The sequence below is a fragment of the Rhamphochromis sp. 'chilingali' genome (genome assembly GCF_963969265.1).
Source record: "Rhamphochromis sp. 'chilingali' genome assembly, chromosome: 16".
Classification (NCBI taxonomy): Eukaryota; Metazoa; Chordata; class Actinopteri; order Cichliformes; family Cichlidae; genus Rhamphochromis; species Rhamphochromis sp. 'chilingali'.
Window position 1 is genome coordinate 23,000,232 of NC_137943.1, and position 26,333 is coordinate 23,026,564.

Consider the following 26,333-nt stretch of genomic DNA (forward strand, 5'->3'; position numbering starts at 1 on the left):
CACATGGGTCAAACAACCAAATATCTTAAGATAACACTTTTAGGATCCCACCTACATCTCCTCTTCGCATAAGGGAATGCAGTGAGGTTCTCCAAAACTACACAAGTATCCAGGATGACACATTCCTAAAAATCCTCCATATTCACCTGCGATGGGCATTTAAAAACAAATGTCACTATTCCTTTTTGGAAGGTGTGTACAATTATAGCTCGGTGTAATCTGCCCCTGTGATATTATAGGATGGGAGATCTCTTCTTTGTCACCCCCCATAAAAAAAATAAGACAAGCATGATCACCTCATTACCTCAGCAATAAAATAATACAGCCTCCAGTGCAGTGTAAGCAATGTCAGTGTGCAGAGTCCAGCGTCTCCACTGGCTCGTTTTTAGGAGATGATTGTTAAAGTCTTAAGCTCTGAGTTCAGATCAGCGACTGGTAATCCAGCACCATGCCCTCGGGGAAGAAAGTCAAGCTCATCCTGTATGAGATGCTGCAGTTTGCAGCACTGATTGTACCCATCTTTGTAATCATGGAGAGATTTGCCAGCCTCATATACAACGTGAAAGGACGGGATCAGACAGCATACTGGCTCGTTGTGGCGGCTTCTATCGCCTATGTGACCTCTGTGACCTTGCTGGTGTGGGCTCCTGTCAGATATATGACTATTAAGCAGCGGGGATTCATCAGAGAGGTCACGCAGTGGTGAGTTGAGGCTTTTGGAACGTGATAAGTGACAAGCTTATCGTTTTGTGTGTATAAACATAAACCGAGTCTGTGTAACCTTAAAAAAAAAAGAATAAATCACATCTTAAATGTGAAAAGTCGAGTTTACTGAGTAAACTTTAGTTCAGTTCTGTGATTTGCTGCTACAGTCTTAAATTGTCTGGTATTACAGCTCATCATTTGGTAGTATTTATTGCAACTGAAATTACAGATCAACTATTTTAACTATTAATTATTAGTTTAATGACTCTTCTCTACTAAGTGCTACCCCTAATAATACAACCTTTTAGATCATGTAAGTATATTTATGCCTTAGAAATGAAGTCTTCCCTTACTCTCAAAAGGGAATATAAACCAAGTGAGCATAGATAACAACTGTAATTGAGTGTAGCTGCTGTGTTATAGATTAGAATTATTAAGCTGCATAAAACTGAAAGACTGCTTCAAAGTCTTTTCAAACACAAATTAAAAATCTAAATATAAACTCATGCACTTGTTAAAAAAAGAACAGTTACTCTTCATTATGGGATGATCATTATGTAAATGTAAGCTGTGTTTTTTTCAGGAGACCAACAGCAATGGCATATCTCATCCTGTGCACATTACCGTGCTTTGCTATCCTAATAGCCAGCTCCAAGGTAATGTCACCAAGACTGATTGATCTTGTCACTGAGGAGCACTTGTTGATGTTTTGTTCAGTCATGCTCTGACAGGGTCCTTGAAGAGGCATACAGAATTTGTTGTAAACAGTCCATTAGAGGCCACAGTATTAAGACACTATAATTATTCACTGAGTGAACAGCGACATGCTACACTGCACCACAGAGAAAGAAAAGCATCCCTTCTCACGGACTCACCATGATCTCTTGAGGTTTACTTATTCAATGTCAATCTACAGGTAGCAAGAAGTTGTACTCTTGTACAGTTGTATTGTATTCTTTATTAGGTAATAATATAGTAATGAAGTAAATACTACATGTTTGTACACCTATTGTTTTTGCCATATTGTCAAAGAATTTGTGAGAAGGACTTTGGCAGGGAAAATAGGTCCCCAGTCACAAGACTGCCCTCCCTCTGAGCTATTCAGTAACCTATAGTGAAAACAACAGGTTGTCCATTAACTTAAGGTTTGATGCTATCCCCGACCCTAAAAAGAAAAGAATTTTTATTCCTACATTACACTGTGTCACTTAGTATTTTATTGCTGTTCCAACAAGAACATAAATAAACACAAAGATGTTTCTCATATTTATTCACCCAGTGTTTCTTATTTTACGGGCGTAAAGATGTAAATCTGCAAGGATAGGGAAGTAAATCCTAATGGGTTCATAAAACTTGGAATGTAGGCGCTTCTTTCTCATTGGAGACAAATGTTACAAAGACTCTCAGTTTCATTTTTTTCCCTCACTTTATCCTTTACCATCCTTTACCAGTGGAACAATGAATGAATACATTCATTGTTCCACTTATGAGTATTTTCTATTATTGTGAAAACACAGGTGCAGGTGGACAGAGGACAGACACTGGACAGTTTCTCTGAGTTGCCAGTTTCCCTGGTGCTTTTCTTCCTCATCTGGGTGGATATCATTGAGAGGATTCGACCCTGCAAACTCATGGGAAAATGTAAGGCTTGAATTCTTCCAAATCTTTTATGATTATTGAATATTTTTGCGTCACATTTCATCTTCTGCGGGAGTGGTTATTTAACTGAATCCATAGACCTTTTGCGCTTATTTGTAACACTTTATTTTATTGGTTTGTTATTTCATTAAAGCAGCACAGACTGCAAGCTAGTTCAGAGAAATATCAGTCACTTCACTCACATCAGATTTCAAATCAGAATCAGAATCAGAATACTTTATTAATCCCGAAGGAAATTAGGGTTACAGCAGGCAGCACGCTAATGGCGCATGCGCACTTACAAAGGAACCTTCTGACCAAACTTTACACAAACATCACATTGGGAAGACATGTCAGAGAGGTAGGCTGATAGGAAAAAAAACAACAAAAATACATAACATGAGGTGAGAGGAGGAGAAAAAAAACTCCACTCAGACTGAGCTCCTAGTGGGAGAACAGTTTGATAACAGAAAAAAACACCTCAGCACAAAAGCACATGACTATCAATACACCATAGAAACACAAGACAAGCAACAGGGGCGGGTAAAGGGTAAGAGAGAGCCAGTGTAGACAGCGCATCCGGTCCTGCAGCATGTCTGCGCTGGTCCAGTCGACCGCCATCTTCCCCGGGAGGGGACAAGCATCGAAGGCGTTTGGAAAGGGAGGGGGAATGAGTGTGTATCAGTGTGTATGGGTGTGTGTGTGTGTGTGTGTCCAGAGTTCAGCTGAGACAGTGTCCTTCGCCCTGCTAGGCTAAGTAAACAGTCTTCCAGCCAACCCAGGTGGCCTTGTGTAGGATAGGAAGAACAGTCTAAGCACAGTCTGTTATCAGGGTGTTTTTGTTCAGCTCCAGCCTTGAGATCACAGCTGGCGCCGAAGTGGTAGCCGCATGAAGTGATGGTGGTTTTTACTTTAGTGCGAACAACTCATGTGAATTTCAAAGCAGTTCTAACAGTCCGACACTGGTCTCTCAATCTCCTGTTGGAGAGCCGTGAGCTTCTCCATGATGTTATCAAACTTGCGCTCCGTGATGTTGTCATTCTTGTGCTCAAAGAGCAGATTCTGAGAACTTCTCCAAGATGTAATCCAATTTTCGCTCAGATGTCTATTCTGAGTGTTCACGGCAGCCGTAAGCTTCTCCAAGATCTTATCCGTGCTGCGCTCAATGAGCCAATTTTGAGAACTCACCATTAGTCCCATTGATTCAATCCCAGCGGGCAGCCTTGTGGGGTTTTGAACAGCCGATTCCACTTTCTTTAATCTTCGATAAGTCAGGGCCAAGCCAGCTCCGATCAGCAAGAACCCTGTTATCATGGTTCCGAATAGGTAGATATCTTCAGCACTCAGGCTCACCCGAGCCCAGACTTCTCGTTGAGAGAAGGGTGTCAATTGCATTCAGGGACCAGATGATCAAATCCATAATTCCTCTTTAGGTTTTTGAGAACAGACTGTGAGAGAGTGTTCCAGGGAAAAGTAATACAAAAATACACAAGACTAGACAAGGATACAAGAGGCTAAGCAGGGAAGATAAGGGGGAGAGGAGAGGAGAAAAAGTCCAACCGCCTTGGCCAAGAGCCAAAGAGGATGATAATAAACACACCCTTCCTAATTTAGCTGTTTAGTCAGCTGCAAAATTTTCCAGCTCTCCCTAATACATCCCTGTACCACTGCTACATTGCGTCAGTGCCTGATTCTGTTTATCTAGACATAGCATTTTCAGTGGGAGAAATGTTTCGTCACCAAGTGACTTGACTCGATTTATAAGGTTGGGGAAACCTGCAGTCAGCTGAGACAGAAGAAACACTTGAATGAGTGATACTTGAAAATGTTTCTACCACTGAAAACTCTACATCCAGATGAACAGAGTCAAGTTTTTGGGACTTTGGTCATAGACTTCCTGTGCATTTTCTAACCAGTGAATACAACCCACCTAAACAGCTGGAGAACACAAGAGCACAAAACATTGACCAAGATGACAAATTCTCCAAATTCAAATCATGTATCTGCTAAATGTACAGTAAGAAGCCTGATTCATGGAAGCTGGACCTTACAGTCTACAGTAAACCCTAACACTAACCACCTTACCCCGTCACATGATTGTCGTTACCTATGCTAAAGATGATTTTTCTTCTCTTATTTTTAAAAAATGATTTAAAAAAAAGACAAGTTCTCTTGTTATTAGCTAGTCTTTCGGATAACCTAACTTATACAGAAAAATTTGGTTTTGTCATTTATAGCAGACAGCTTAGATTCAGACTTTGACATATCCGGCCCTGTCCTCACCCACATGGAACCAGTGACCACCGTATCAAGCCAGATGAATCCTGAAGAAGGCCAGAACGGTGTGACCCAAGGCCAACCAGAGGCCAAAAATGGCAGTCCCTCTAACAGATTCCACGATGTTTCCAACTCACCACCAAGAACACGAATCACCAGCACTGCCTACTTGTACTCCTCAACCTCACGCCCTCTGTCGTACTCGGGTCGCCCGAGCATCCTGTGGAAAAGGGACGGAAGGTCAGAAATATTTGTGGATAGTTTCCTTTTCTGGTTTGACACTGTGGAGATGGTGAGAGTGGCAGGACTGCCCTCAGTGTTCTACTCAGGCTGGGTGTTCCCAGTCTACATCCTCGCCTTCCTCTCTACTCTTCGTATGATTATCACACCTCACAACCCCTTGTTGTCTTCTGCTGGATTTGCTCTTCAGGACTTCCCTTTCTTTGTTTTGCGGGTTGCTCTGATTGCTGTGTTTGGCTTTGTAACACCCTTCTTATACCCATTGAAAAATGTCCTGGTAAGCCTAGCTTTTATCTATTTCACATTTCTGACCAGGCTGAAAATTTTTAGACATCACAGCCTGTTTTGAGGAGGAGTGGCACATTCTGTTGTTGATGAAAAAGCCACTTGGACTGTGAGTATTTCGACAGTTGGTCTTCATGTGTGGAGAGCAGCATCAAATCAACAAGATGCTGGTGCTGATGATGGCGAGCAGCATGTTTGAATTTTTCTGGCTTCTAATGCATTAAAAGGACATTCAAACCAAAGTGCAAAAATCATTCCGAATTTTGTTTAAAAAACAGGTGTACAGATGGAAGTATAAAGTAAGCCAACTCTCATCTTGATTAAAATATATTTATTGGTGCAAATGTTTATCTGCTTAGTTTTGTATTTTAACTCTAAATTTGTTTACATTTCTTTTGAATAAAACCTTGAAAAACAATCCTTTATGTTGACACTGGTGTATATTCTGTAAATACTTCAAAGCTAATCTGATTTTATTTATTTGTTAAAGGAGACAAAGTTAGGTGGATTGACAGTGGTTTGATGCGCTATATCAGATGAAGAACACATGATTCTGAAGTGAATTCAAAGTGTAATTTTCATTGTGAGGCCCAAAGAGATTCATTTCAATTCAAATTTACTTATATAGTCCCAATTCCCAAAACAGTCAACCCAAGGTACTTTATATTGTAAAGTAAAGACCAATATTATAGAAAAAACCCCAACAAATATATGACCCCTTATGAACAAGGACTTGGCGACAGTGGGAAGATAAAACTCCCTTTTAACAGGAAGAAACCTCCAGCAGAACCAGGCTCAGGGCGGGGCGGCCATCTGCCTGGTTGGAGGTGAGGAGAAAGAGAAGAGAGCAAAGTGAAACAGGACAAAAAGCAAACTATGGAGAGAGCACCAGAGTGTAATAACTGCTAATCATTAAATACAGTAGTGGTATATAAAAGTGAAAATAGAGTTAAAATAGACAAGTAAAGAAGTTCATCATGGGAAGCCCCCAAGCTGCCCAAGCCTATTGGTTCAGTCCAGCTCTAACTATAATGACATTTTTAAGCATAAGCTTAAGAGAGTGTTTATCTCCCAAATTTAAACTAGGAGCTGGTTTTATAGCTGCTTAATTGGTGATCCTAAAGTGACTACTGGTGTGAACATGGGCATGACTGACTGTCTGTATGGTGTTAGCCCTGCGACAGATTGGTGACTTGTCCAGGTGTATTTGGCCCTGCTACAAGTGAGATATTCTTCAGCCTCCCTCACAACCCAGAATTAGATTAGTGCAAGAACATGGATGGACAACCCACTCAAAAATGCAACAAATAAACAAATGAAGGTAAGTTAACTTAGAAATAAATAACTGTTCGGTAAACTTTCTGGGTGTGTCAAGTAGGTGATAAGCATGATGATTTCAGACAAGGTAATTAAACTTGTGATTTAAGAGCTGATGCTTTGTCTTTGCTCGATAAGTACAGTTTTATTATACAGCATACTCACCTGGACATCCTTTATAAAATATCTTCTTTGTTCAGATGGAGTGGCTTACTGCTCAATCTTTGGGAATTTGTCTCAAGAAATTGTGTGGCAGTAATGGTCAGATAATTAGTGCCACAGGGCATCCAATCAAGAATTCTCATAAACAGATGGTTAGTTTGTTAAAGGCAAAAAGTAAAACATCTTAACAAGTATCTGGGCTATCAAGAGCTTCCAAAAAGATAAACACCATTCTTCCAAAAGATATGCTGTGCTTCTAAACATTGTTTGAGCGTTTGATTTTGTTGGGATTTAATAATCGTGGAGATCACAGCATGTGATAATCATTTTCATGGTCCACAAAATCTTTGATGAGTCCTTCTAGGCTACAGCTATTATCCTCATCTGGCAGAAATATCCACACAGACCACACAGATTAACTTCCTCCTGAAGAACGTCTTGCCACTTGGCAGCCATTTCAATATGCCTGTGGGTAATTATTTGCACACTTATTTGAAGCGTTATCTAAAACAGCTTTGAATTCAAAAAGGGCCAAAGAATATTTTACCATAAGTTTTGGGAATCATCAATATGGTTCTTGGCAAATGTTACACAAGCCTTTGTGTTCTTTTTAGTCAGCAACAGTTTTCTCCTTGGAACTCTCCTATTGGAGAGTTGGCAAAGTACTTAAATAGAAGTATAAATACTGCTGTTAAAAAACACTCCAGTAAAAGTTAAAGTACTGATTCAACTTATTTACTCAAGTAAAAAAGTACTAAAATGTACTCAGAGTAAGAAAGTAAAAATGAGCTCTTTCGAGGATGTTTCTATTTTTGTGCAAAGCTAACTGTGAACCTAGTTGCTATATTAGCATAATGAGAAAATAATATCACTGGACTCTGTGGAAGAGTTCCATGGAGGAGGCTGTGCATTGGTGGCATTTATGAAAGAACCATAACATCCATTACAATAACAATAACATTGGATGAAAGGGAACAACGATGGCTACCTTTTGAGAGTAAAATGATGGCTGTACACCAAACACTGTGGACACAGCAGCAGCAGTTTAAACTTTTAAGATCAATTTTTCCCCTGCTCCCACTCAAGCAGTTGAGCTGTCTCACTCTAACCTCCAACATTGCGTCCCATACACACCCATTATAAACTCAGAAACGGTGACTGGAACTGAAGAAAAAGTATAAAAGATATTAAAAAGATAAATACAACCTGAATAGTTCAATGTCGTGGCTTCATTTTACAGTTTGAATGGTGTCTGTCGGTCAATGTATGTGGAAGTAGTTAGAGTTGAAAGAGGAGTAAGTTGAATGAGAATTTGAATTCTCCCATTGAAAATACACTGTAAATTTTTGTTGAATAAAGTTGAATAATTTAAAAAATATATAAAAGTAAAAAATGAGAAAAATACAAGCACACATGTCTAAAAGAAGAGGAATCTAATGGTGGTTGAATGTTTTTTCTAAGTTGAACAGTGTTAAAGGAGATAGCGTACAAGAAATGTACTGAAGATGAGAAGTAGAAGAACAATACTGTGGATGTTTAATCAGCATCCATACTAATTGTATTGGAGTGGATCTTAGCATCATGGGCTAAAATTCAAATGAATCTCTGCTACACTTACCTAACTCTGACAATGAAACCACAGCCACTGTGCACAACTCACACACTATTCTTTACTTTAAATTTATCACAGCTGAGCAAACTAATGTGTTTATCCTGCACTAACCTACAGAGGATTTTAATGCAACCTTTAAGTAGCAGTTAGTCTACTTCAGTTTGATTTGCAGCATGTTTCACAATATGAAAAAATGACATTTAAACATTTAAAAGCATGAGGACTTACACATAAGCTTTAAATTTCCAAGTTTATCAAATCTCACTGAGCATCCTTACCTTTAAATCTAGCCTTTCTTCTTCCTCTTCTGTCCTCTTTCTTATCTTTCTCCATCTCTGAGTGAAGCTCTTTCTTTTCTCTCCCTGTGAAATACAGCAGCTGGACCTTTAGCTAGCAACACACTGTGTAACAAGCTACACACATACACACAAACAGTTTGTGTGTTTGCTGATGGTTGTTGAGCTGATAGAAACGTTACATTTGAAATTACCGGCCACTTAAAAAAGTCACTCCCTTTAAAAAAGTCAGGACTAGCTAGATGCTGAATTACCGCAACGTACAGACACCTGCAATAATTCGGGTGTTGTGGCAAAAACAACAACCCCCCCCCCATTCCTCTTTTAGCCTCCGACTATGCACCATCCTCTGGTGATAAAGAAATGAACAGGATTGCCTTTCATGTGTTTCTGTTTAGGCTTGGTTTGATGTTTGGAGGCTCGACCCAAATGCGTTAAAGCAAAAGAAACAAGCCTGTTTTAAAAATACAGATATTTGTTTAAAAATGTAGGAAGTAAAAGTAAAAAAGTACTCAAGTTGAGTACAGATACCTGGAAATTATGCTTAAGTACGGTAAGGAAGTATTTGCACTTTGTTACTTCCCACCTCTGTCTATGGATCCCATTTTTGTTCAGCCTTTTTATATATTGAATCATGAACTCTGACCTTAACTGAGGCAAGGCAGGCAAGGCCGTCCTTCTGGGCCTATTTAAGTGATCTGGCAGCTATCAGGCCTGGGTGTGGCTAGTACATTTAACAGTGGAGGTGGGGATAGCTTTTTCCATTAATAAATAAAATTCTGATTTTAAAAAATGCATTTTGTATTTACTCAAGTTATCTTTGGATAACATAAATGTATTTGATGATCTGAAACAATTAAGTGTGGAAAAAAATGCAAAAAAACTAAGAAGTCGAAAAGTCTTGGATTTTATGTGCTGCCTCTTCTGTCCTTGGATGTCACAAATTAGCATTTCCCCTCTTCTTTTGTTTATAGCATGAAGGCATAGCGGTAGTTTATATGGTTCTATGGCTGTATAACTCAGTGGACTGGAACCTTGATATGCATGTGTGCATGTTTCTGTGTGTATCTGTTGTTGTGACACAACAGAGAGCTGTTGTTGGTGTTTACTGTAATCGGCAGTCCTCCAACCGGACAAACCTGACAGAATTATACCCATGGTGCATTTGGTCTTTGTTCCTCTGATGCATGAGCCGGGGCTGCAGGACTAATTGTTTAAGGGAATTTTCAAACCAGCAACTATTCTCGAGTGAAGAAAGGAAGAAATGAATGGATTTAGCTGAATTGCTGCTGATAAATCTGAGCTGTAAATCTGTTGCCACACTAAGAGAGAAGATTTGTTGAAGGTGTTATTAATGATGTACAAATGACAGGGCAATAGACAAGCAGCTTGGATTCACAGTGAGGGACCATAGCTGGCCTGCTTTCATTTACCGGTATGGAAACTAAAATTATCTTCCCTTAATTTCCCCATAGCCACCATCAGCCTACTCTTTAATGATTCATATTATAATCTGCAAGAAGGCATTAGTGCAGCTCGAGTGATTATGACCATGTTGCAATACGTCATGTTGGCAGGATGGAGAGCACTTTTTCTTTCCCTTGTGACATTGGTTAAATGCTCGAAATGATCAAAGCAAAAACACAACAGCCTTGCAATAAGAGACTAAGGCCCTGTGCTTCGTACGTCGCTTACTACATCCAAGATCAAATGAAACATCCAAGACCAAACCATCGCGCTAACCGTGAGCGCGCTAATCCGGTTCCCCGAACACACCTGCTGTTGACGATTAGTACAGCTGGATGAAGTAATGTGCGATCACTGGGTGCCGTAAAAGGGGATACGCATCGATAGCAGAAACAGTGATCGGCAACCCTCTGATTGGTCGGCGAAAATGTCGAAGGAGCGCGCTCGGCTCGGTATTTTTCGGCAGCAGAGCAAGAACTCCTGAGTGAGGGATTTCAGGAGTTTCAGAGTTAAATCAGAACGCAAGGGAACACTGCAAAGGCTGCAAAAGCAAGGAGAGAGGGCTGGCAGAAAGTTGCTGACAAATCAAACTCGTAAGTAATTTAATAATAACAATAATAATGGAGTGGATTGATATAGCGCTTTTCAAGGCACCCAAAGCGCTTTACAATGCCACTATTCAGTCACTCTCACATTCACACACTGGTGGAGGCAGCTACGGTTGTAGCCACAGCTGCCCTGGGGCAGACTGACAGAAGCCAGGCTGCCATATCGCGCCATCGGCCCCTCTGGCCAACACCAGTAGGCGGTAGGGTAGATTTATTATATTACACTATATTATCCAATATTATATTACATTATATTATATTGTTATATTATATCCTCTTTCACATTAGAGCCACAACAGGACCCACTAGAACATGGGAACAAGTAAAAGTGGAATATAAGAATATTCTACAGAATGGTAATATTTATCACTTATATTGCTTTTCGTCTCTTGGAAAGAGACCCTGAAATAATCTGTTTGTTTGTTCATAACAGCAACCAAGAAAAGGGCAGAGCAAAAAAAGACAGGTGGTGGTCCTGCACCCCCTCGTCAACAAGTTGGTTAAGTGAATAATACCCTCACGGGAATATCGATATCTCTCTATGAGCACACTGTCGCGCTGAGCTAAAGGATCCTGTCTGTCCCGCAATATGCGCTGAATTCTGAGGACTCTCCTTATCAATCTTGCACCTTCCTCAATGGGTGGCTCGCGTAAACGGACAGGACATGGCTGCGACAGGCTTCCCAAATCCACCTTCGCTTTTATAGCCGTGGTCTCTCATCTTGATTACACGAAGTAATTTGCAATTACTACTCTGAAATATGAATTACATCTGTAATAATCACATACATGTAATAGAATGTTAATAGTACATTTCCCTTTTTTAGGAAATGACCTGTATGTATCTGTGTGACATCAATAAAAGGATCAAGTGCTGCATTATCTTTAGTTACATTGATGTTATTTATTTATGGTGAAACAGTGGTGGAATATCGCTGTTGCTTTCGTATAAATGAAGCGGACATACCTGCGTGGCCGCGATCTAATCCTGTTTACATAAAGTAAACCTGCTCCCCAGCAGGTTTACGCTTACGGCTCTGTTGCTATGACAGCAAGTCCCGGATGAGCTTCGGGGAACCGAACGATCCAGGATCACGCGAAATCGTCAACAATCTAATCCAGCTAACTTACTTAGCGAGGTACGAAGAACAGGCCCTAAGATCCACATTCATGGATGGAGAGTTCTCTGAGGCAGGCTTTCATTTATTTATTTATCTGCCATCAAATTAACCCATCAAGTCTGCTGAGAGAGAGGCTTTGCAATAATTCTGGCATTTTAAAATTCATATTCAGCACAGTGAAAATAGTTTTTGTTAAGTAGTTTTGTCTGGCTTGAAAGTCCAATTTCCTTATAACAGGAGGAAATAATCTTCTGCTCGAAGAAATATGTGGTCCAGATAGTATACATGGAAAGTTTTTTTTCATACTGCCTCTAAAATGGTGATTTTTTTGGTTGTACAATGTAAAGACATATTCATTTATGATTTTTAATTATGTTTAATTTAATTTTATAGATGCATTTAGAGGATGAATCACAGTTACTTTGACGCCACAGGTCTATACAGTTTCTCTGTGCCTGTGGGTTCTTAATCCAGTGTCCAGAAACATACATATCAGGTTAACTGGTGAGCCTAAAGTATCAAAAGATGTTAATGTGAGGGTGTGATAGACTGGTGACGTGTCCAGTTTGTACCCTGCCTCTTACCCAGTAATATAGGCTCCAGCTAGTATAGGTGCCATCCCTCTGAAACCCTGAACTGAATAAGTCGCTAAGAAAATGGACACAAAGATTCAGAGAATCCTCGCTGTGCCAAAACAGCCAAGCAATGAAGCAATCAAGAAAAACTGGAATTTCAAATAGTTCCATTCATATCTTACTTTACTATCTGCAAATGTCTCTCAAAACTATATCCAAAGACTTTCCTTTATTGACTAGTTTCTGATGCACAAACTGCAAATAAAGAAGTTCCTATTTTACCCTAAATCTTTGTTGAAGCTGTGGAAAGAAAAATCCTGCTCAGCGCAGCTACACAACAAGGGCGTAAGCTAGCTGCATAGCCAGTTATATTTCCTCCCTTTCTGATGCTGACCACTTTTCCATCTTTAGCCCGTGGCGATTACACTGTGTGGATTGTGTTAAACTGCATTAATTTTACCATTGTTAAATGTGCTATGAGTGAGTATTTATCAATTTCCTTTTTTTTTTAAATTATATTTTTATTGAAGAAAAAAAAGGGACTTGTTACAATAGAGTGCATTGACATTATTTAGTCAAAAAAAGAGAAAAGGAAAATAAAAAAAAAAACAAAAAAAAAACAAAACCCTTTTTCTTAGTCCTTTTGTTTTACATTCTGATAGCAAAAAAATAAAATTAACTCATTGGCTTGACAATGTGTTACATAATGCAGCATGTTTAACTTATTTACAAAAACTACATTAGGTACATATAAAGTGGTTAAATCCAACTCCGCCAACACTTGAGGATTGGTTTAATGTGGTTTTCGAAATATTTAAAATGGAAAAATTGACATTCTTTTTAAAAATTCGGAAAGACAAATTCTACAAAATATGGAATAAATGGATTAGTTTTGTGTCCCCCATCTGCCCTGAATTTAGGTAAGACCAGCCCTGAATTGGTGTATCTTGGTGTATCTCCCATGTATCGTACAATGTCAGGTTGATTATTTATCAATTTCCACTGCTGCTAAACCAAAATAATTCAAAGAATGGATCAACACAGTTTGTCATTTTCAAGTTAACAATTAAGACTGTAAACTAAGAGCGATGAATCTGCTCTTTGCATTTTAATCTCAAAGAATGAATGAAAACTTTGGACTTTAGCCTGGCTTTTGCGTGAAGCCTGGTAAATGTCTAATAAGCTCTGACTTTGGACACTCACGTTAAATCTCTGGTTTGCTCATTGAGAAATATTGCTGAGTCCCATTGTGTCACGCTTTGAACTGGAAATTGTTACATGCATTTGTTTCATCTCATTTGGACTATTGTAATTCTTTGTTTTCTTGTTTATGTAAGGCCTCCTTGGAATGTCTGCAGGTTGTCCAGAATGCTGGTGCTGGGCTTCTGACCAAGTCTTCCAAGTACTCGCATATCACACCTCTGCTGATCAAGCTGCACTGGCTCCCTATTAAATTCAGAGTCCACTTTAAGATCATGACTTTGACATTCAGTGCTCTGCATGGTAAAGCACCACCATACATCAGAGATCTTTTACATCCGTTAATCCCCAACAGGTCCCTGAGGTCATGTGATCAGGGCTTGCTGGCTGTCCATCATATGAGGCTGAAAACGAAAGGTGACAGAGGCCCCCAGACTCCCCTTTGAGTTTGAGATCTCTGGACTGGTCTCATCCTTTTAAACTTGCTTTTGGTTATTTTTTTGTTTTTATTGTTTAATGTTTTAGCTTCTGTGAAGCACTTTGTGATTTTTTTCTTGAAATGTACTATACAAATAAAATTGCACTTGCTTACTCATATGGAGTAATTCCCAGTCATGAGGGCTGGGTTATCTTGTGATTCTTAGCTGTAGTTTAATTAACACATTACAAAACTTGTGATAGTACCCCAAACTATTCCTGCTTATATCTGTAAGCAGTCAAAATTATTTGCAGTATATAACCAACCAACAAACCAACAGTCTTGAGAGACGCAAGCAGCTAACCTTAGTATTTAGTCATATCACCCACTGTTAGACTGCCTGAGGTTAAAAACTGGCAGGAACAAACTGATCAAACTGTGCCTGACTGTTCACATGTTAAATATAAAGCTCAGACTCAAAAATACTTCTGACTAAACCGACTCTTTCAAAACAAAATGTTCTAAATATGATTATTCTGTTTTTGTTTTTTGTCGTTGTGATTTTAATTAAAAATATAAGTCTTGATATTTCATCAGGTAGAGTCCAAGATCAAAATGAAACATGTCAGTGTGCAGTGTTTTTTTCTGCCTTTTGGGTTTTTTGCTCCCACAATGCAATGGGTTGTTAGAAAACATGGATAAATACCTGTATAAAGATGTATTTATATTAGCATGGTACACTGTTTTGCATTTTTACTGGCTTAACTCACATTCATTAGTAAATCATAAAAGATTTAAATCTTTTAAGTTTGGGGGGGGGTTTGTCTATATTTGGACTGTACCATCAGCAGTAAGTTTTATTTATGAGTTTATGCAAATGTTGCAGTTCCCATCAAGGATCTTCCACACTTGTTTTTGCATGCTGATGTCACTTGAGCACTTGACACTTGCTAAAATCTTGTCTAAAGTGGAAATGGATGGTAATAGTACGGATAAATACACAGATTTTCCTCTCTTGATTTCAGTGAGTTTTTTTTAAACTTAATTGTAAAGTCTTCATATTTTGTCACAAATGGAAACAGAGTAATTTCCTGTACCTTCTAAGCCCAGTCTCAAGATAACATGGAAAAACCCTGACATCGGAGGGAAAATGACACAAAAGGAAGCAATGGCAAAGAAAGAGAGACAGAGAGAGGATATTGTGGAAAGAAAAGAGGATAATACGATAGAGTGAGAGGAAAAAAACAGATAACAGAGAGAGATGGCGGGGAGGAGGAAAGTTGGGGGGTGGTGTTTAGGGAGGGGTGAGGTTTTGTAAATCGGAGAGGCTGGAAGCGCATTTGAATTCAGGCTGTGTGTCTCCTGCGCTAGCCGAATGTTACCTGCTCTAGCATGGCAACAGAGAGAGGGAGAGTGGTGAGCTTCAGCTGCAGCCTCCACACACACACGCACACACACAAACACACGCACACACACACACACACACACACACGTGCATGCACAGCAACAACAGGAGTGCGAAGAGTGACTCAGGTAAGCAGGAACGCCCCTGATGGAAGACGACCCTCGAGAGAGCAAAGCAGCGTGTGCAGTGAGAGGGAGAGATACTGAAGGAGGAGCCATAGAGCTGGCATTTCTTTGAGGAGGGAGAAAAGAGGAATCACGCTGAAGCTAAAAATCTCTGAATCTGCACTCCCAGGGTGGGCTTACATTGAAGGATAGACAGGAAAAAAAAGAAAGATGGATGTGGAGCGATGCAAGTGCTCTTATTGGACAATTTTGTGAGGCTGCAAAGCACTAAGGGACACAGCAGAAAATGATATTTAGTTTTTATAGCAAGACCATTCGGAGGGCTTAAGCCGGGGGGAGGCTGAATGGGAGGTTTTTAATTTTTTTGGACAGGGTGAGCTGGGACAAAAAAATGGGTCAGGTTTGGTAAACACACACAGGATGGGAAAAGAACCACCTGTCCTTCTTAAGATGAGGTGAGCGCACATTAACAGAAGCACACACAGAAACCTCGCACACACTCTGCACATCACACCGAGTCTTCAGGACAGTTTCGCAGGATTCACGATAGATTGGATCCTTGCTCCTCGCAAAGTGCGTGACTTTGAAAATGCTTTAAGACGTCTGCCGTCGGGATCCCCTGGATTGATCTGAGGACTGAACTTGTGAATAGAACCAGCCACTAAACTCCCAGGTGACTCTCTCCTGCGACAACCTGTGGACACAGAAGCTCGGCTTTTTTTTTTCTTTTGTGGGATCCCTCCCCCTAAGAAAAAAAAAAGAAGCAAAACAAAAAAACTCCCTGATGAGCTTGCAATTAGGTGGATCACCTGTCTCATGAAGATCCTGTCCTGAAACGACCCATCCCGGAGGCTTCATCAGCCTGTCCCCTTTTCTCCCCCCAACTAGATGTCTTGATGTATTGCTGTGGGCTGGGACACTGGCGGAGAGTGCAGTCCACCTATGTAAGTGACCATTACAGCATCCATCCCATCTTTTTGATCTCATAGCAACATTGGAGTTGTTTGGTGGTGTGTGGATTTATCGTATACTTTTGCAAAAAGAAATGCCGATGATGCATTCATATTTATATCCAGGGTTGTCATTCATATGCAACGAATAAGCATGACAGAATTACTGCCTGCAAGCAGCTGTGAGCATGAGTCTTGCAACCTTTTATTTGCTAAGCTGTTCATTTCTCAGTAACAATAAGTTTTCACCTGGGCTGCATTTTACCAGATGGTGAAAATGTCAAACAGCTCAGCGTATTGACTCCAGTACAGGACTTAATAGCACCGTACCAAAAGATGGAATATCAGGTAATGGAGAGTTTCCTTTTTTTCCCACCCAGGCAACAGTTTGGTCACTGAGCAAGTAAAGTAAACAATGTGTGAAAATTGTCTTCAAAATTAAGATGATTAAGTGATACAACATGACAGTTCCCGTCTTCCTCACATCGTATGTCCTGGCTGAGAAGCGGAGGAGGACAGAGAGGTGCTGTTATCTAATTGCAAGTCAATTTTACTGTCCTCTCAATGACAGAGATGAGAAGGGAGGACAGTTTCCAGCCTCTACAGCGCTCTAATCCACCTGTTTTTCTTTCTCGTGCTTTTGCCTGTCATCTAACTCTCTCTTCACTTGCCCTCCTATCTCCTTCTATCCAGTCTCTGTGTATCCTCTGTTTAGTTGTGTTGTAGTCGATGGAGTGAGAGTTGTGCATTGTGCGATGGCGCTGACTGCAGAGCACCCTAACCACATTCCTACATGAAACAGGCTTACTGTCAGCCCTCAGCACTCAATAGGCTGTCAGCGCAGAGCCGCGCAGATTACCACGTACTGTAGTGCTGCATGTAATGTGTGCCCACCTCAGCAACGAGCCAGGAAAGGAGCTTACAGACTCGAAAGGCATGGCTGGGTAAAAGCAGTGACACATCCTCCCGACATTCAGCGTAGTTTCATTGACATGTGTGTGTGTTTGCAGGCTTAGTTTAGCACCTAGTGTTAAATAAGTGCGTGCAAATATAACGAACTAAGACACAGTTCTACAAAATCTCGTCTGTAGATGCACTCACTCTTTCTAATTTCTGTGCAGAAACTACATTACTCATGCATTATCTTTACTCATGTTGCTATGATACATTATGTGTCAGGGTGCTAATTACACTTGAGTGAGTGAGATATAAATACTTTTATAATAAATAAACAGGCCGGAGGCTGCTGGGCCAATAAAGGTTGGAGAATAAATCACAGAAGTCACCACCTCAATAATCAGATCGATAAATAACCAAATAAACATGTTCTAATATACAATTTCCATAATCGAATGTTCTTTGTTATTACATTTGTCATAGTATACATACGGTAGCATAGATTTCTGATTTAACACAGAATATACATTCTGACCCAAAGGATTCTGAGCGTTATATGTTGCTATCCCCAAATGCATGTTTCAGGGAAGGCCTTACTTATTTTAGCAAGATAATGCAATATCTTGCATTATTTTTAAGAAATTTGAACTGTTGTAAACTGTTTTAAAAGCTAAGTTAAGATGAAACATCCAAATTCTACTAACAAGGCTTTGGAAATATTAAGTGGTCGATTTTTTATATTTTGTCTTTGCAGTCACCGTTTTAAATAAATATATATAGCAAAGAAACTGAATCATTAGTCAATTTAAATTCTTATTTTCACTGTGTTGTAGAATAAAGCTGGATTGTTTTAAGTGCTCATCTGGCTCTAAGAAGGAGGTTATGGGCATCTTTAGATATCAAACAATTCTCTCTGTAGTGGCTGCCATTTTTTACACTGAGAGTCACAACAGCTTAGCCAATAGGTGAAGGGCAAGGCATGCTTATCCCCATTACGCAAATGTGATAAAACCTTAAAAACACAAAATAAATTTCAGGAATCGGTTTGTATGTTACCTAAAATTCCCTATTCTTCCCTCTCCACTTAAAGTTGGTTTTTTTTAGAAATAAAAGCATTAATTTAAAAGTATATATAATCAAAACAACGATACATACAAAGAAATGAAGGGAACATTTGATCATCAGTGTAACATAACGTCAGTTAAACTTCAGGTATTTCTGTCTAGGAACCACTTCAATCCACAGCTGCTTTGGTGCAAATGGAAGTGACAACAGGTGCACAGAAGAGGCAACAAAAAGACAATCCCCCACAAAGGAATGGTTTCTGTTTTTTTCCCTTATTTCCTCATCCCTCCTGACTGATTTTTCTCTAGTTTTGTGTTTTGCTCGGGTTCTTGTCAACACTGGTAGCATGAGACGGTAGCTGTATCCCATTCAGGTTGCACAGATATGGTAGCTACTCCAGGTTGGCAGAACCACACGTCCATTTCCAAGGATTTCTGTGTCTCCCAGCAGAGTCTTATAACTTTCATTTCATTTATTTATTTATTTCACACTTGGTACAACAGTTTCCACAGTTAGTTCTTTCAGACAAACCAACCACACTTTCTATCAGTAAAGCACTGCAACTGTGGGGGAGATACCAGGAAATTGGCTGTTACACAGGAGGCACACTGCTAGACCTAGAGAATTACTTGCAGGAGGGTACTCATGCATGTTCCTGCCCAAACTGTTAGAAACCAACTCCCGATGTCCTTTAATGAGACCTGTGCTCACAGCCCAGTATCGTGCCCATTCACTTACATTGACATTACTTTTTTCATTACTGTACATTATCTGAATGTTAGCACGACATGAGCATAATATTTTGTTGTTTGGCTGCTTTAACCAACCAAATGTCATTTACCAAAAAAAGGAACCCATTAACAAATGAAACCTTGAAAGTAAATGTAAATAAAAACACATTTAAATAATAATTCCACTAGGGCTTGTTTAATGCAAGGACACATCATCATTCATTCATTATCACATTGGTGAAATTTTAAACTGAGGGTTGTGGAACAGGCAAAACGAATGCATGTTAAAGTCATTTTTACATTTGAGCTGACTCGTGTGGGTTTTGATATTCAAAACAAGGGGAATTTAAAACCAGCTCTGGCAGAGAATCAAAGCTTTAAATGATAGATGTAGCAGCCGTGCTTTTTGCCTGGATACTCCTGCTGTAAACTTGAACACTCACATGTTTGGGGCTCGCTTTTTTCACTTTATGAGATCTGTTTGAACAAACAGATAAAGTCACTTTTTTATCTGTGACACAGAAGTTTCTGTTTTTATTTCTTCTTAAGTGGGACTCTTCCTCATGCTAATATAATCAAAACAGATCACAATAACAGTGCATATTTACCGGCTCTCACACATGCCAAGATATGGTTTTGTTACAGCATGTTTCCCCTTTTTTAGTCCAACAGCATTTCTGAACATTTCAAATTATATTTTTACCTTTAGGTTTATTTTCTGCACAGAATCCAACATTAAACATGAACTCTTGGCTTCTTTTTTATATTGCAGAAGTGACTCTATAAGGACCACAGATCTATACTGTGCTAGGGTGGGCATTGATTATAACGTTCAATCAAAACCTTTTGGATTTGGTGAACACGCTGCAAGCCGTGGTTGGTATTGACTTGTTTCTTCACTCATGCTGCTATATCCTCCTTCACTGGAGGCGATGGCATTGTGATTCATACTCGAGTATCTCTTCAGGCCAAAAAAACCCTTCAGCTCAAATATAGTTCTTTTTTTTATGTATTTAAACATAGATGCACTGTTCACTGAAGGAGAGTTATAATGAATAAATTATTCGAGGTCATTTGGTCAAATCAATACAATATTTTTTTTAATAAAAATATGAAATTATTTTTGACGATTGTTTGTTTTTTTAAGAATGGGTGTTACACACAGAGTCTTACACAAGAGTCTAATAGCTTAGTGGACCATAAATTACTAAAGACAGAAGGAAGCAGTTTTCTCCCAAACATGCATCTCTGATGTACACAGGCTAGAATGCAAAAAATGCTATTTGATGTTGTTAGGTGGTGTCCTCAGTAAAGGCCCTTGGATACCACTATGACTTCCTGCTACCTGGGTAATTTCAGATTTAACGCTGAAGTTGTCTGCAGCATGAAGTTAGTTCAGTTGTTACAGGGAATATCACCACAGTAATTTATGTAACACGCCCCCTAGTGGCAGGTCGACTGACAGATTATATTTGGTCCTGAACAGACCAGTTAAATGATAGTGACGACAGGTAGTGTGGTAGGATCGCGCTATATGTTGGCTCTTCAACAAAAATCATAAAATTACAGCCTTTCTTTAACAAAATTGCGTATGAAAACTTACACAATATACAAAATTAAATCACATAATGTGGCCAAGCATGATGGTGCGTCACACACGGACCCATACTGTGAACATGACCTGCTCCAGAGCAGGTTAGAGTAGGAGGTTCTTAAGCTTTTTAATACCATCAATTGTTGGACTATCAATGAGAAATATAATTCTTTTTAAAATTTGACCACAGTTGTATTTTCAGCTATTAATATATGACCCAAATTCTGGGCATCTATTTGTACTTGCTGATCTCGTTTCAGATTTGCACATAGTGGCCGAAGTTTGACCTCAGCTTTTATATTCTTTCTTTCTTTTCTCTCAAACAAGTCTGCAGCTGAAAGCATAAAAACTACAACTGTTTTTTACACATTAACTTAATGAAATACTCAAATATTATCCATCAGGTTCTCCTGTGTCTTAATTGACAGAGCTGTGATATTGATAAATCTATTAACTTACACTGTCAGCATATTTGTCCTCTTTCTTCCCTGGCTTCAAATAGGATAAACTTTACTAATATAGTAACTCTTTTCCAGCTCTACTGACTGAAGCACTTAAAGGGCCCACTTTTAATATTAAACTACTGTGTAGTGCTTTTCCTTTCACATGCATACTCACACTGCTGCTTTGTCTGCAGCAGCTGTATTGCTTTCAGTGATACTACCTGTTAAACCTCTTCATGCCTATTATCTGAGCTGTACTCTGAGGGTCACTGGGTCGCGGTATCCTTGTATGCGAGATTTTTAAATGATCTTTTCAGCCACAGTCAGAAAAAAACAATGTTTTCTACTTATCACAGATTCCCCAGCATACAAAGAGAGTTTAAACTGAGTTTCAGTTGACCAGAAAGAGTTCTTTTTAAAATATAAAGTAAAATAAATGAAAGGTCTGGAGGTCTGGCAAAGATGAACTAACAAATAAAGCAACAAAAACACCAGGATCAGCATTCCAAAAGGGAAAGAGCAGGGATCTGAGGTTGCTGGAGATAGCCTCCTTTAAATGTGGGGTTACACCACCACCCTAAGAAAGACAGAGGAGATGAGCGAGGGAGGAGCGAGGGAAACAGAAGAGAAGAAAGAAGGACAGAAGAAGCAAACACAAGGGGAGGCTGCATATCACTGTTATCACTAATAATTGTGGATACTACTAAAAATCCTGTGAATGTTTAGTAGTATCCACTACTATCCCCATAGTATCCCGGAATTACGAATGTTTTCAACATTCTTAAGTTGTTGTAATTCCAGGGAGCAGAAAAACAAATGTTTAAAATCCAAACTGCTCGCCTTAAACAAATAGGTTTGCTGACTTTTACTTAGACTACAGTTGAGTGCTTACCTGCACATGTATTACATGTATTTTTAATGCACTTGACTGAGTTCAGCATGTGCTGTGGATCATATTGTGCTGTGTGTATCCAATAAATGTAGCCAGATTATTCACACAATGCATGATTCAATACAGCAGTGTGAATGAACTGCAGAGTCTCAAAATAAGCAGCAGTCAGCAGGTTAATGGTCTGACAGTGAGCATCGGTGCGCGCTGCCTGTAGTCCTCTCTCTGCATTAGGTGTTCAGTGCAGTGTGAGCAGTGGAATTTTCATCTCAAGATTTCAAGACTCCCGATGAACTTTACTTTCTTATAGTACTCTCACTGCTGCCTGCTTTAGCAGGTTATGAAGAAAAATGAGATATTTCACAGCAGCCAATTTAATGTTTCCTCTTTAATCTCACACGAGGGATCAGTAACTGACTCTCACATCTGTGTCTTTGCAGTTCTTTGTACTACTTCCTCCACTTCATAACCTTCTCCTTCCTAACTCACTCTCCCTCCATCTTAAAACACTCACTGCCCTATCCCTCGTATTCCATTGTCAGTCTCTTCTTTCCCAGTTGTAAGAAGGGTGGGATTGGCATCAGCATCCAACCACCAGCATCGCAAGGATGGGGGCATCAGTCCCTCCTAAGTTATTCATACAGGTTTCATGAAGATGAAGCCACTGATAAAGAGAAGGAGCAGTGAGACTCAGGTGGACGAATGAAAGAACGTTCTCCATGTGCTATTTCTGCCTCTGAAGGGCACTTTTGGAGTCATCCTATCTTTGTTTCTGTCTCACTCCCACGCCTCCTCCTCCTTCTTGACTGAGTTTTGGAGCATGTTCTGCCGGGTGTGATTGGAGGGCAACGCTCCAGGCAGATGTAAATCTGGTGAGGGTTGTTGGCACAGGGGGAAACAGAGGATGTCAAATGAAAATCCTGTCTCCATCTCCAAACGGGCTATCGCACTTGAAGGTGGACTGAGATCTGGGTCTTTGTGGATGCTAAGCTTATCACGAGCCGGGTTCTTGACCTTTTCACCTGCAAGTCATGTCAAAATTGCTCAAGAACAAAAATGTGTCCTGGGTGAGTACTGCCTGTCTGGTAGGCTGATGGGGGGAGGCAGATTATTTCAGCTCAATGTTTAATGCTTCTCAATTCTGTCAGGCTTATCTGCTTTGAAATTTGTCGTCTACGGTTGCATTTTCTAAGGAATGATGCGTGTAGAAGTTTCAGTATATCAGAGTTTGGTTTGTATATTCAAAAGACAAACTCACTGTCGGTGATGCTTCTTCTGCACATCTGCTTTGGTTTGTGCAACAGCTGTGTGGTGATAAAAGGCTCAGCTCTTCTTCAGCTTGCTTTGCACCATCCTGCCGTGTCAGTCGTACACCGTCAGAGCATCAACTGACAAAAACGTATGAAAAGACACTGACTGGGCTGAAATCGATGAATGGAAATAACTGTAAAGTTCACTCTGGGCTAACTTGTGTTCACCAGGCTTCCAGTATTGATGATTAAAAATTTTGGTTGTGTTCACTTGTTACCAAAAATAAAATTTTCAGTCTTTTCTTATCTATTTATTTATTATTTTAGTTCAGGGGAGGTGTGTGGGTTTGTGGACATTGGGGAGGGTGGAGTGTCTAGTCTTGCCTGAAAATTATGCATGCTGTCCATCTCTGGCTCAGCAGTCCCACAGTACCGGCCCCAGATTGACAGAACACACACACACAAAGGTTAAAAGAAGCTTATGGACAGGTCTCTGTTTATGTATGTGTAAAAGCACATGTGCACATGAACTTATGTGTGGAGGAGTGGATGACAAGTGAGATGAAAGATGTGTGCTTTATATTTCTGCATTTTAACACTAAAAAAAAAAAATCTGTGACTATATATATATATATATATATATATATATATATATATATATATATATATATATATATATATATATATATATATATATATATATATATGGAGAGAGAGAGAGAGAGAGAGAGAGAGAGAGAGAGAGAGAGAGAGATAACTGAGTGAAGAAGTCTACAAAATTGTTTCTGTCCAATGTCTCAGATTAAGTTAGAGTAGTGAGTTCTGTCAACTACTTTTTCTATAGTGAATATTTTGATAAGTACATTTGTTTGAATATATGTTTTTACATATGTTTTTACTGGGTATATGGCAGCAGCAGAATAAACTAGTTTTTATCTCTTTTAATCTGCCAAACATTATTCTAAAGGCTTTGATAGTTCAGGGAAAAAACAAGAAAAGGTTAACGTTATCCTTGTCTGTAAGTCCAAAAAATATTGCGGTATTATAGAGAGTATAGACATGTTGCACGTAGCTTTTGTGTCTGATAAGTGAAACCAGTGTATGCTGTAGAGACTGTTATCTGTCTAATGGCCAAAATTCTGGCCAATTCTTTTGAAGAAATCTGGTTGTATAAAAAGTTCTGGGAAAAATAGCTCGTGTCACTTGATCTTTGACCGCTGTGGGTTCAGTTTCTATTTTCAGTTCTTACTTAATACAACATGATTTTCATTTTGTAAATTATGGTCCCGATTAATGTGCAGACAGAAAGTAGTGTTTATATAGAGCTACAGTATGGTACACAAGTCTTGAGCTCATTTCTTTATATTTTACTAGGAAAATGGGAAATCGGTGCAGATTGAACGGCAATGTTTGGTGTGACTAGCTTTATTCTTCATCACAGCTTGAAGTCTCTTAGGCAACTTTCTTGTCATTTCTTGAAGTAGTCTGCAGGAATCGTTCTCCATGCTTCTTGAAGGACATTCAAAACTTTTTTGGGGATGTTGGCTGCCTTTTGTTCCCACTCTGCTTTACTAGTGTACAGTCTGGACTTTGGGGAGGCAAATCCATGTCTAAAAGTGCTGCACATTGTCTTTTTCTATCTAATTTATTGCATTAACAGCGCATTTGAATCATTGTGATGCTGAAAATTGAAACTGTTGCCATTCGGACGCTTTCGAGATGTTATTGCATGGTGGCTCAAAATCCATCTGTTGTTTTCTGAATTTAAAATTCCATCTATTTTGGCAAGATCCCCCAAACTACTGGCTTAAATGCAGCACCAAACCAGGATGGAGCCTCCAAAGTGTTTTGCAGATGTCTGTCGACACTCACTGTCATATCGCTTTCCTGACCCCCTCTGTACTGATGATGATTTCAGCCAAAATTTTCACTTTGTTGGAGTGTTTCATTGGCTCTGCAGGGGAACCTCCTCTTGCTTGAGGAGATTTAAGGTGTCACAGATCAGAGTTTAGTAAAGGCCAAAGTCTGTTAGAGCTCAGGTGACTGCAGCTGTCTGACCTCTGATCAGCAGCATAGATATTGACAAGGACAAGAGCTGTGTGTGTTTATGTGTGTATAGAGCCCAGATGTACATCTGACCCAGGATTTATTATCATCTCTCCATAGAGTCACAACCTGGATCAGCTGACTACAGGTCTGCATTTTCTTTTCTATTCTCAGTTTTATGTAACACTCCCATCTTTGTCCCTCTTCTCCTTATAAGCTCTCCCTGGAGATTTTGGGATCACACGCCCATCTGCTCATGTCCCCTGTCCAGCTGTCCAGGTCGCAAGCCATGGTGACAAATGGGCCAAACACTGTTACTTACCTTTAAACAGTGGAAGAGGAAGTATACATTTTTTTTGTTTGTTTTTAGGTCCTATGCAATGCGTAAAGACAGAATGATAAAATTAAATTATAAACCTTTTCAAATCAGAGGTATTATCAGCAAAATAGTTAAGCAATAAAAGTAAATTGGCATTGTGTTCAATGATCTTTAATAAACAGCTATTACACTATTTAAAATGACGAAATAATATGGATAATATACAAGATAGTTAATAACTGGTTTGCAAACCTTCTGTCGATTTAGCTTCAAAAGAAGCAGCGTCTGTGTGTGGCTGATACTTGGCATCGAGTTTTAGTGGTGACATAATGACACCGAACCAATGTGATGAAAGAGTCTCTCTGCGCTCTCTGGATGATGAATTCTGTTTGTCTGTAATTCCATGCTGTAAATCGGGCGCACAATGGAATTATGGTCTGCGTGTTTTTTTTAAATTTCCATCTTTCTATTTTGGAGCCATGCCATTATAACACTCCAATTCTTGTTTTTTTTTTTCTTTTTTTTCTTTTTTGCACACAAACCCTAGGAACACACGCACACACTAATCAGGGACAGCACGCACACAGGATGGATCCTGTTCTTTAATAAAAGGGGGAAAAAGAAAGTAAGACTTTCCTCACTTTCCGTTATTTAGAACTCATAGAAAGCTCGGGTGGGTTGGAGACTTTCCTGGTGTG

The 26,333-nt window shown here is 39.5% G+C and overlaps 1 protein-coding gene across 1 annotated transcript; it reads left to right on the forward strand.

Annotated features, from left to right (window-relative positions):
- Positions 1-55: 55 nt before the first annotated feature.
- Positions 56-5,838, forward strand: tmem236 (transmembrane protein 236). Its single transcript, XM_080907006.1, has 4 exons — positions 56-702; positions 1,289-1,361; positions 2,223-2,346; positions 4,581-5,838. The coding sequence occupies exons 1-4, from the start codon at positions 449-451 to the stop codon at positions 5,207-5,209; spliced, it is 1,080 nt and encodes a 359-aa protein (XP_080763132.1). The 5' UTR covers positions 56-448; the 3' UTR covers positions 5,210-5,838.
- The last annotated feature ends 20,495 nt before the right edge of the window (positions 5,839-26,333 follow it).

Excerpts from the sequence above, each read along its gene's own strand:
- tmem236 (XM_080907006.1), top strand. The coding sequence starts at position 449 with ATGCCCTCGGGGAAGAAAGTCAAGCTCATCCTGTATGAGATGCTGCAG. Across the intron at positions 703-1,288 it reads ATCAGAGAGGTCACGCAGTG|GAGACCAACAGCAATGGCAT; the intron begins GTGAGTTGAGGC and ends TGTTTTTTTCAG. Across the intron at positions 2,347-4,580 it reads CTGCAAACTCATGGGAAAAT|CAGACAGCTTAGATTCAGAC; the intron begins GTAAGGCTTGAA and ends TGTCATTTATAG.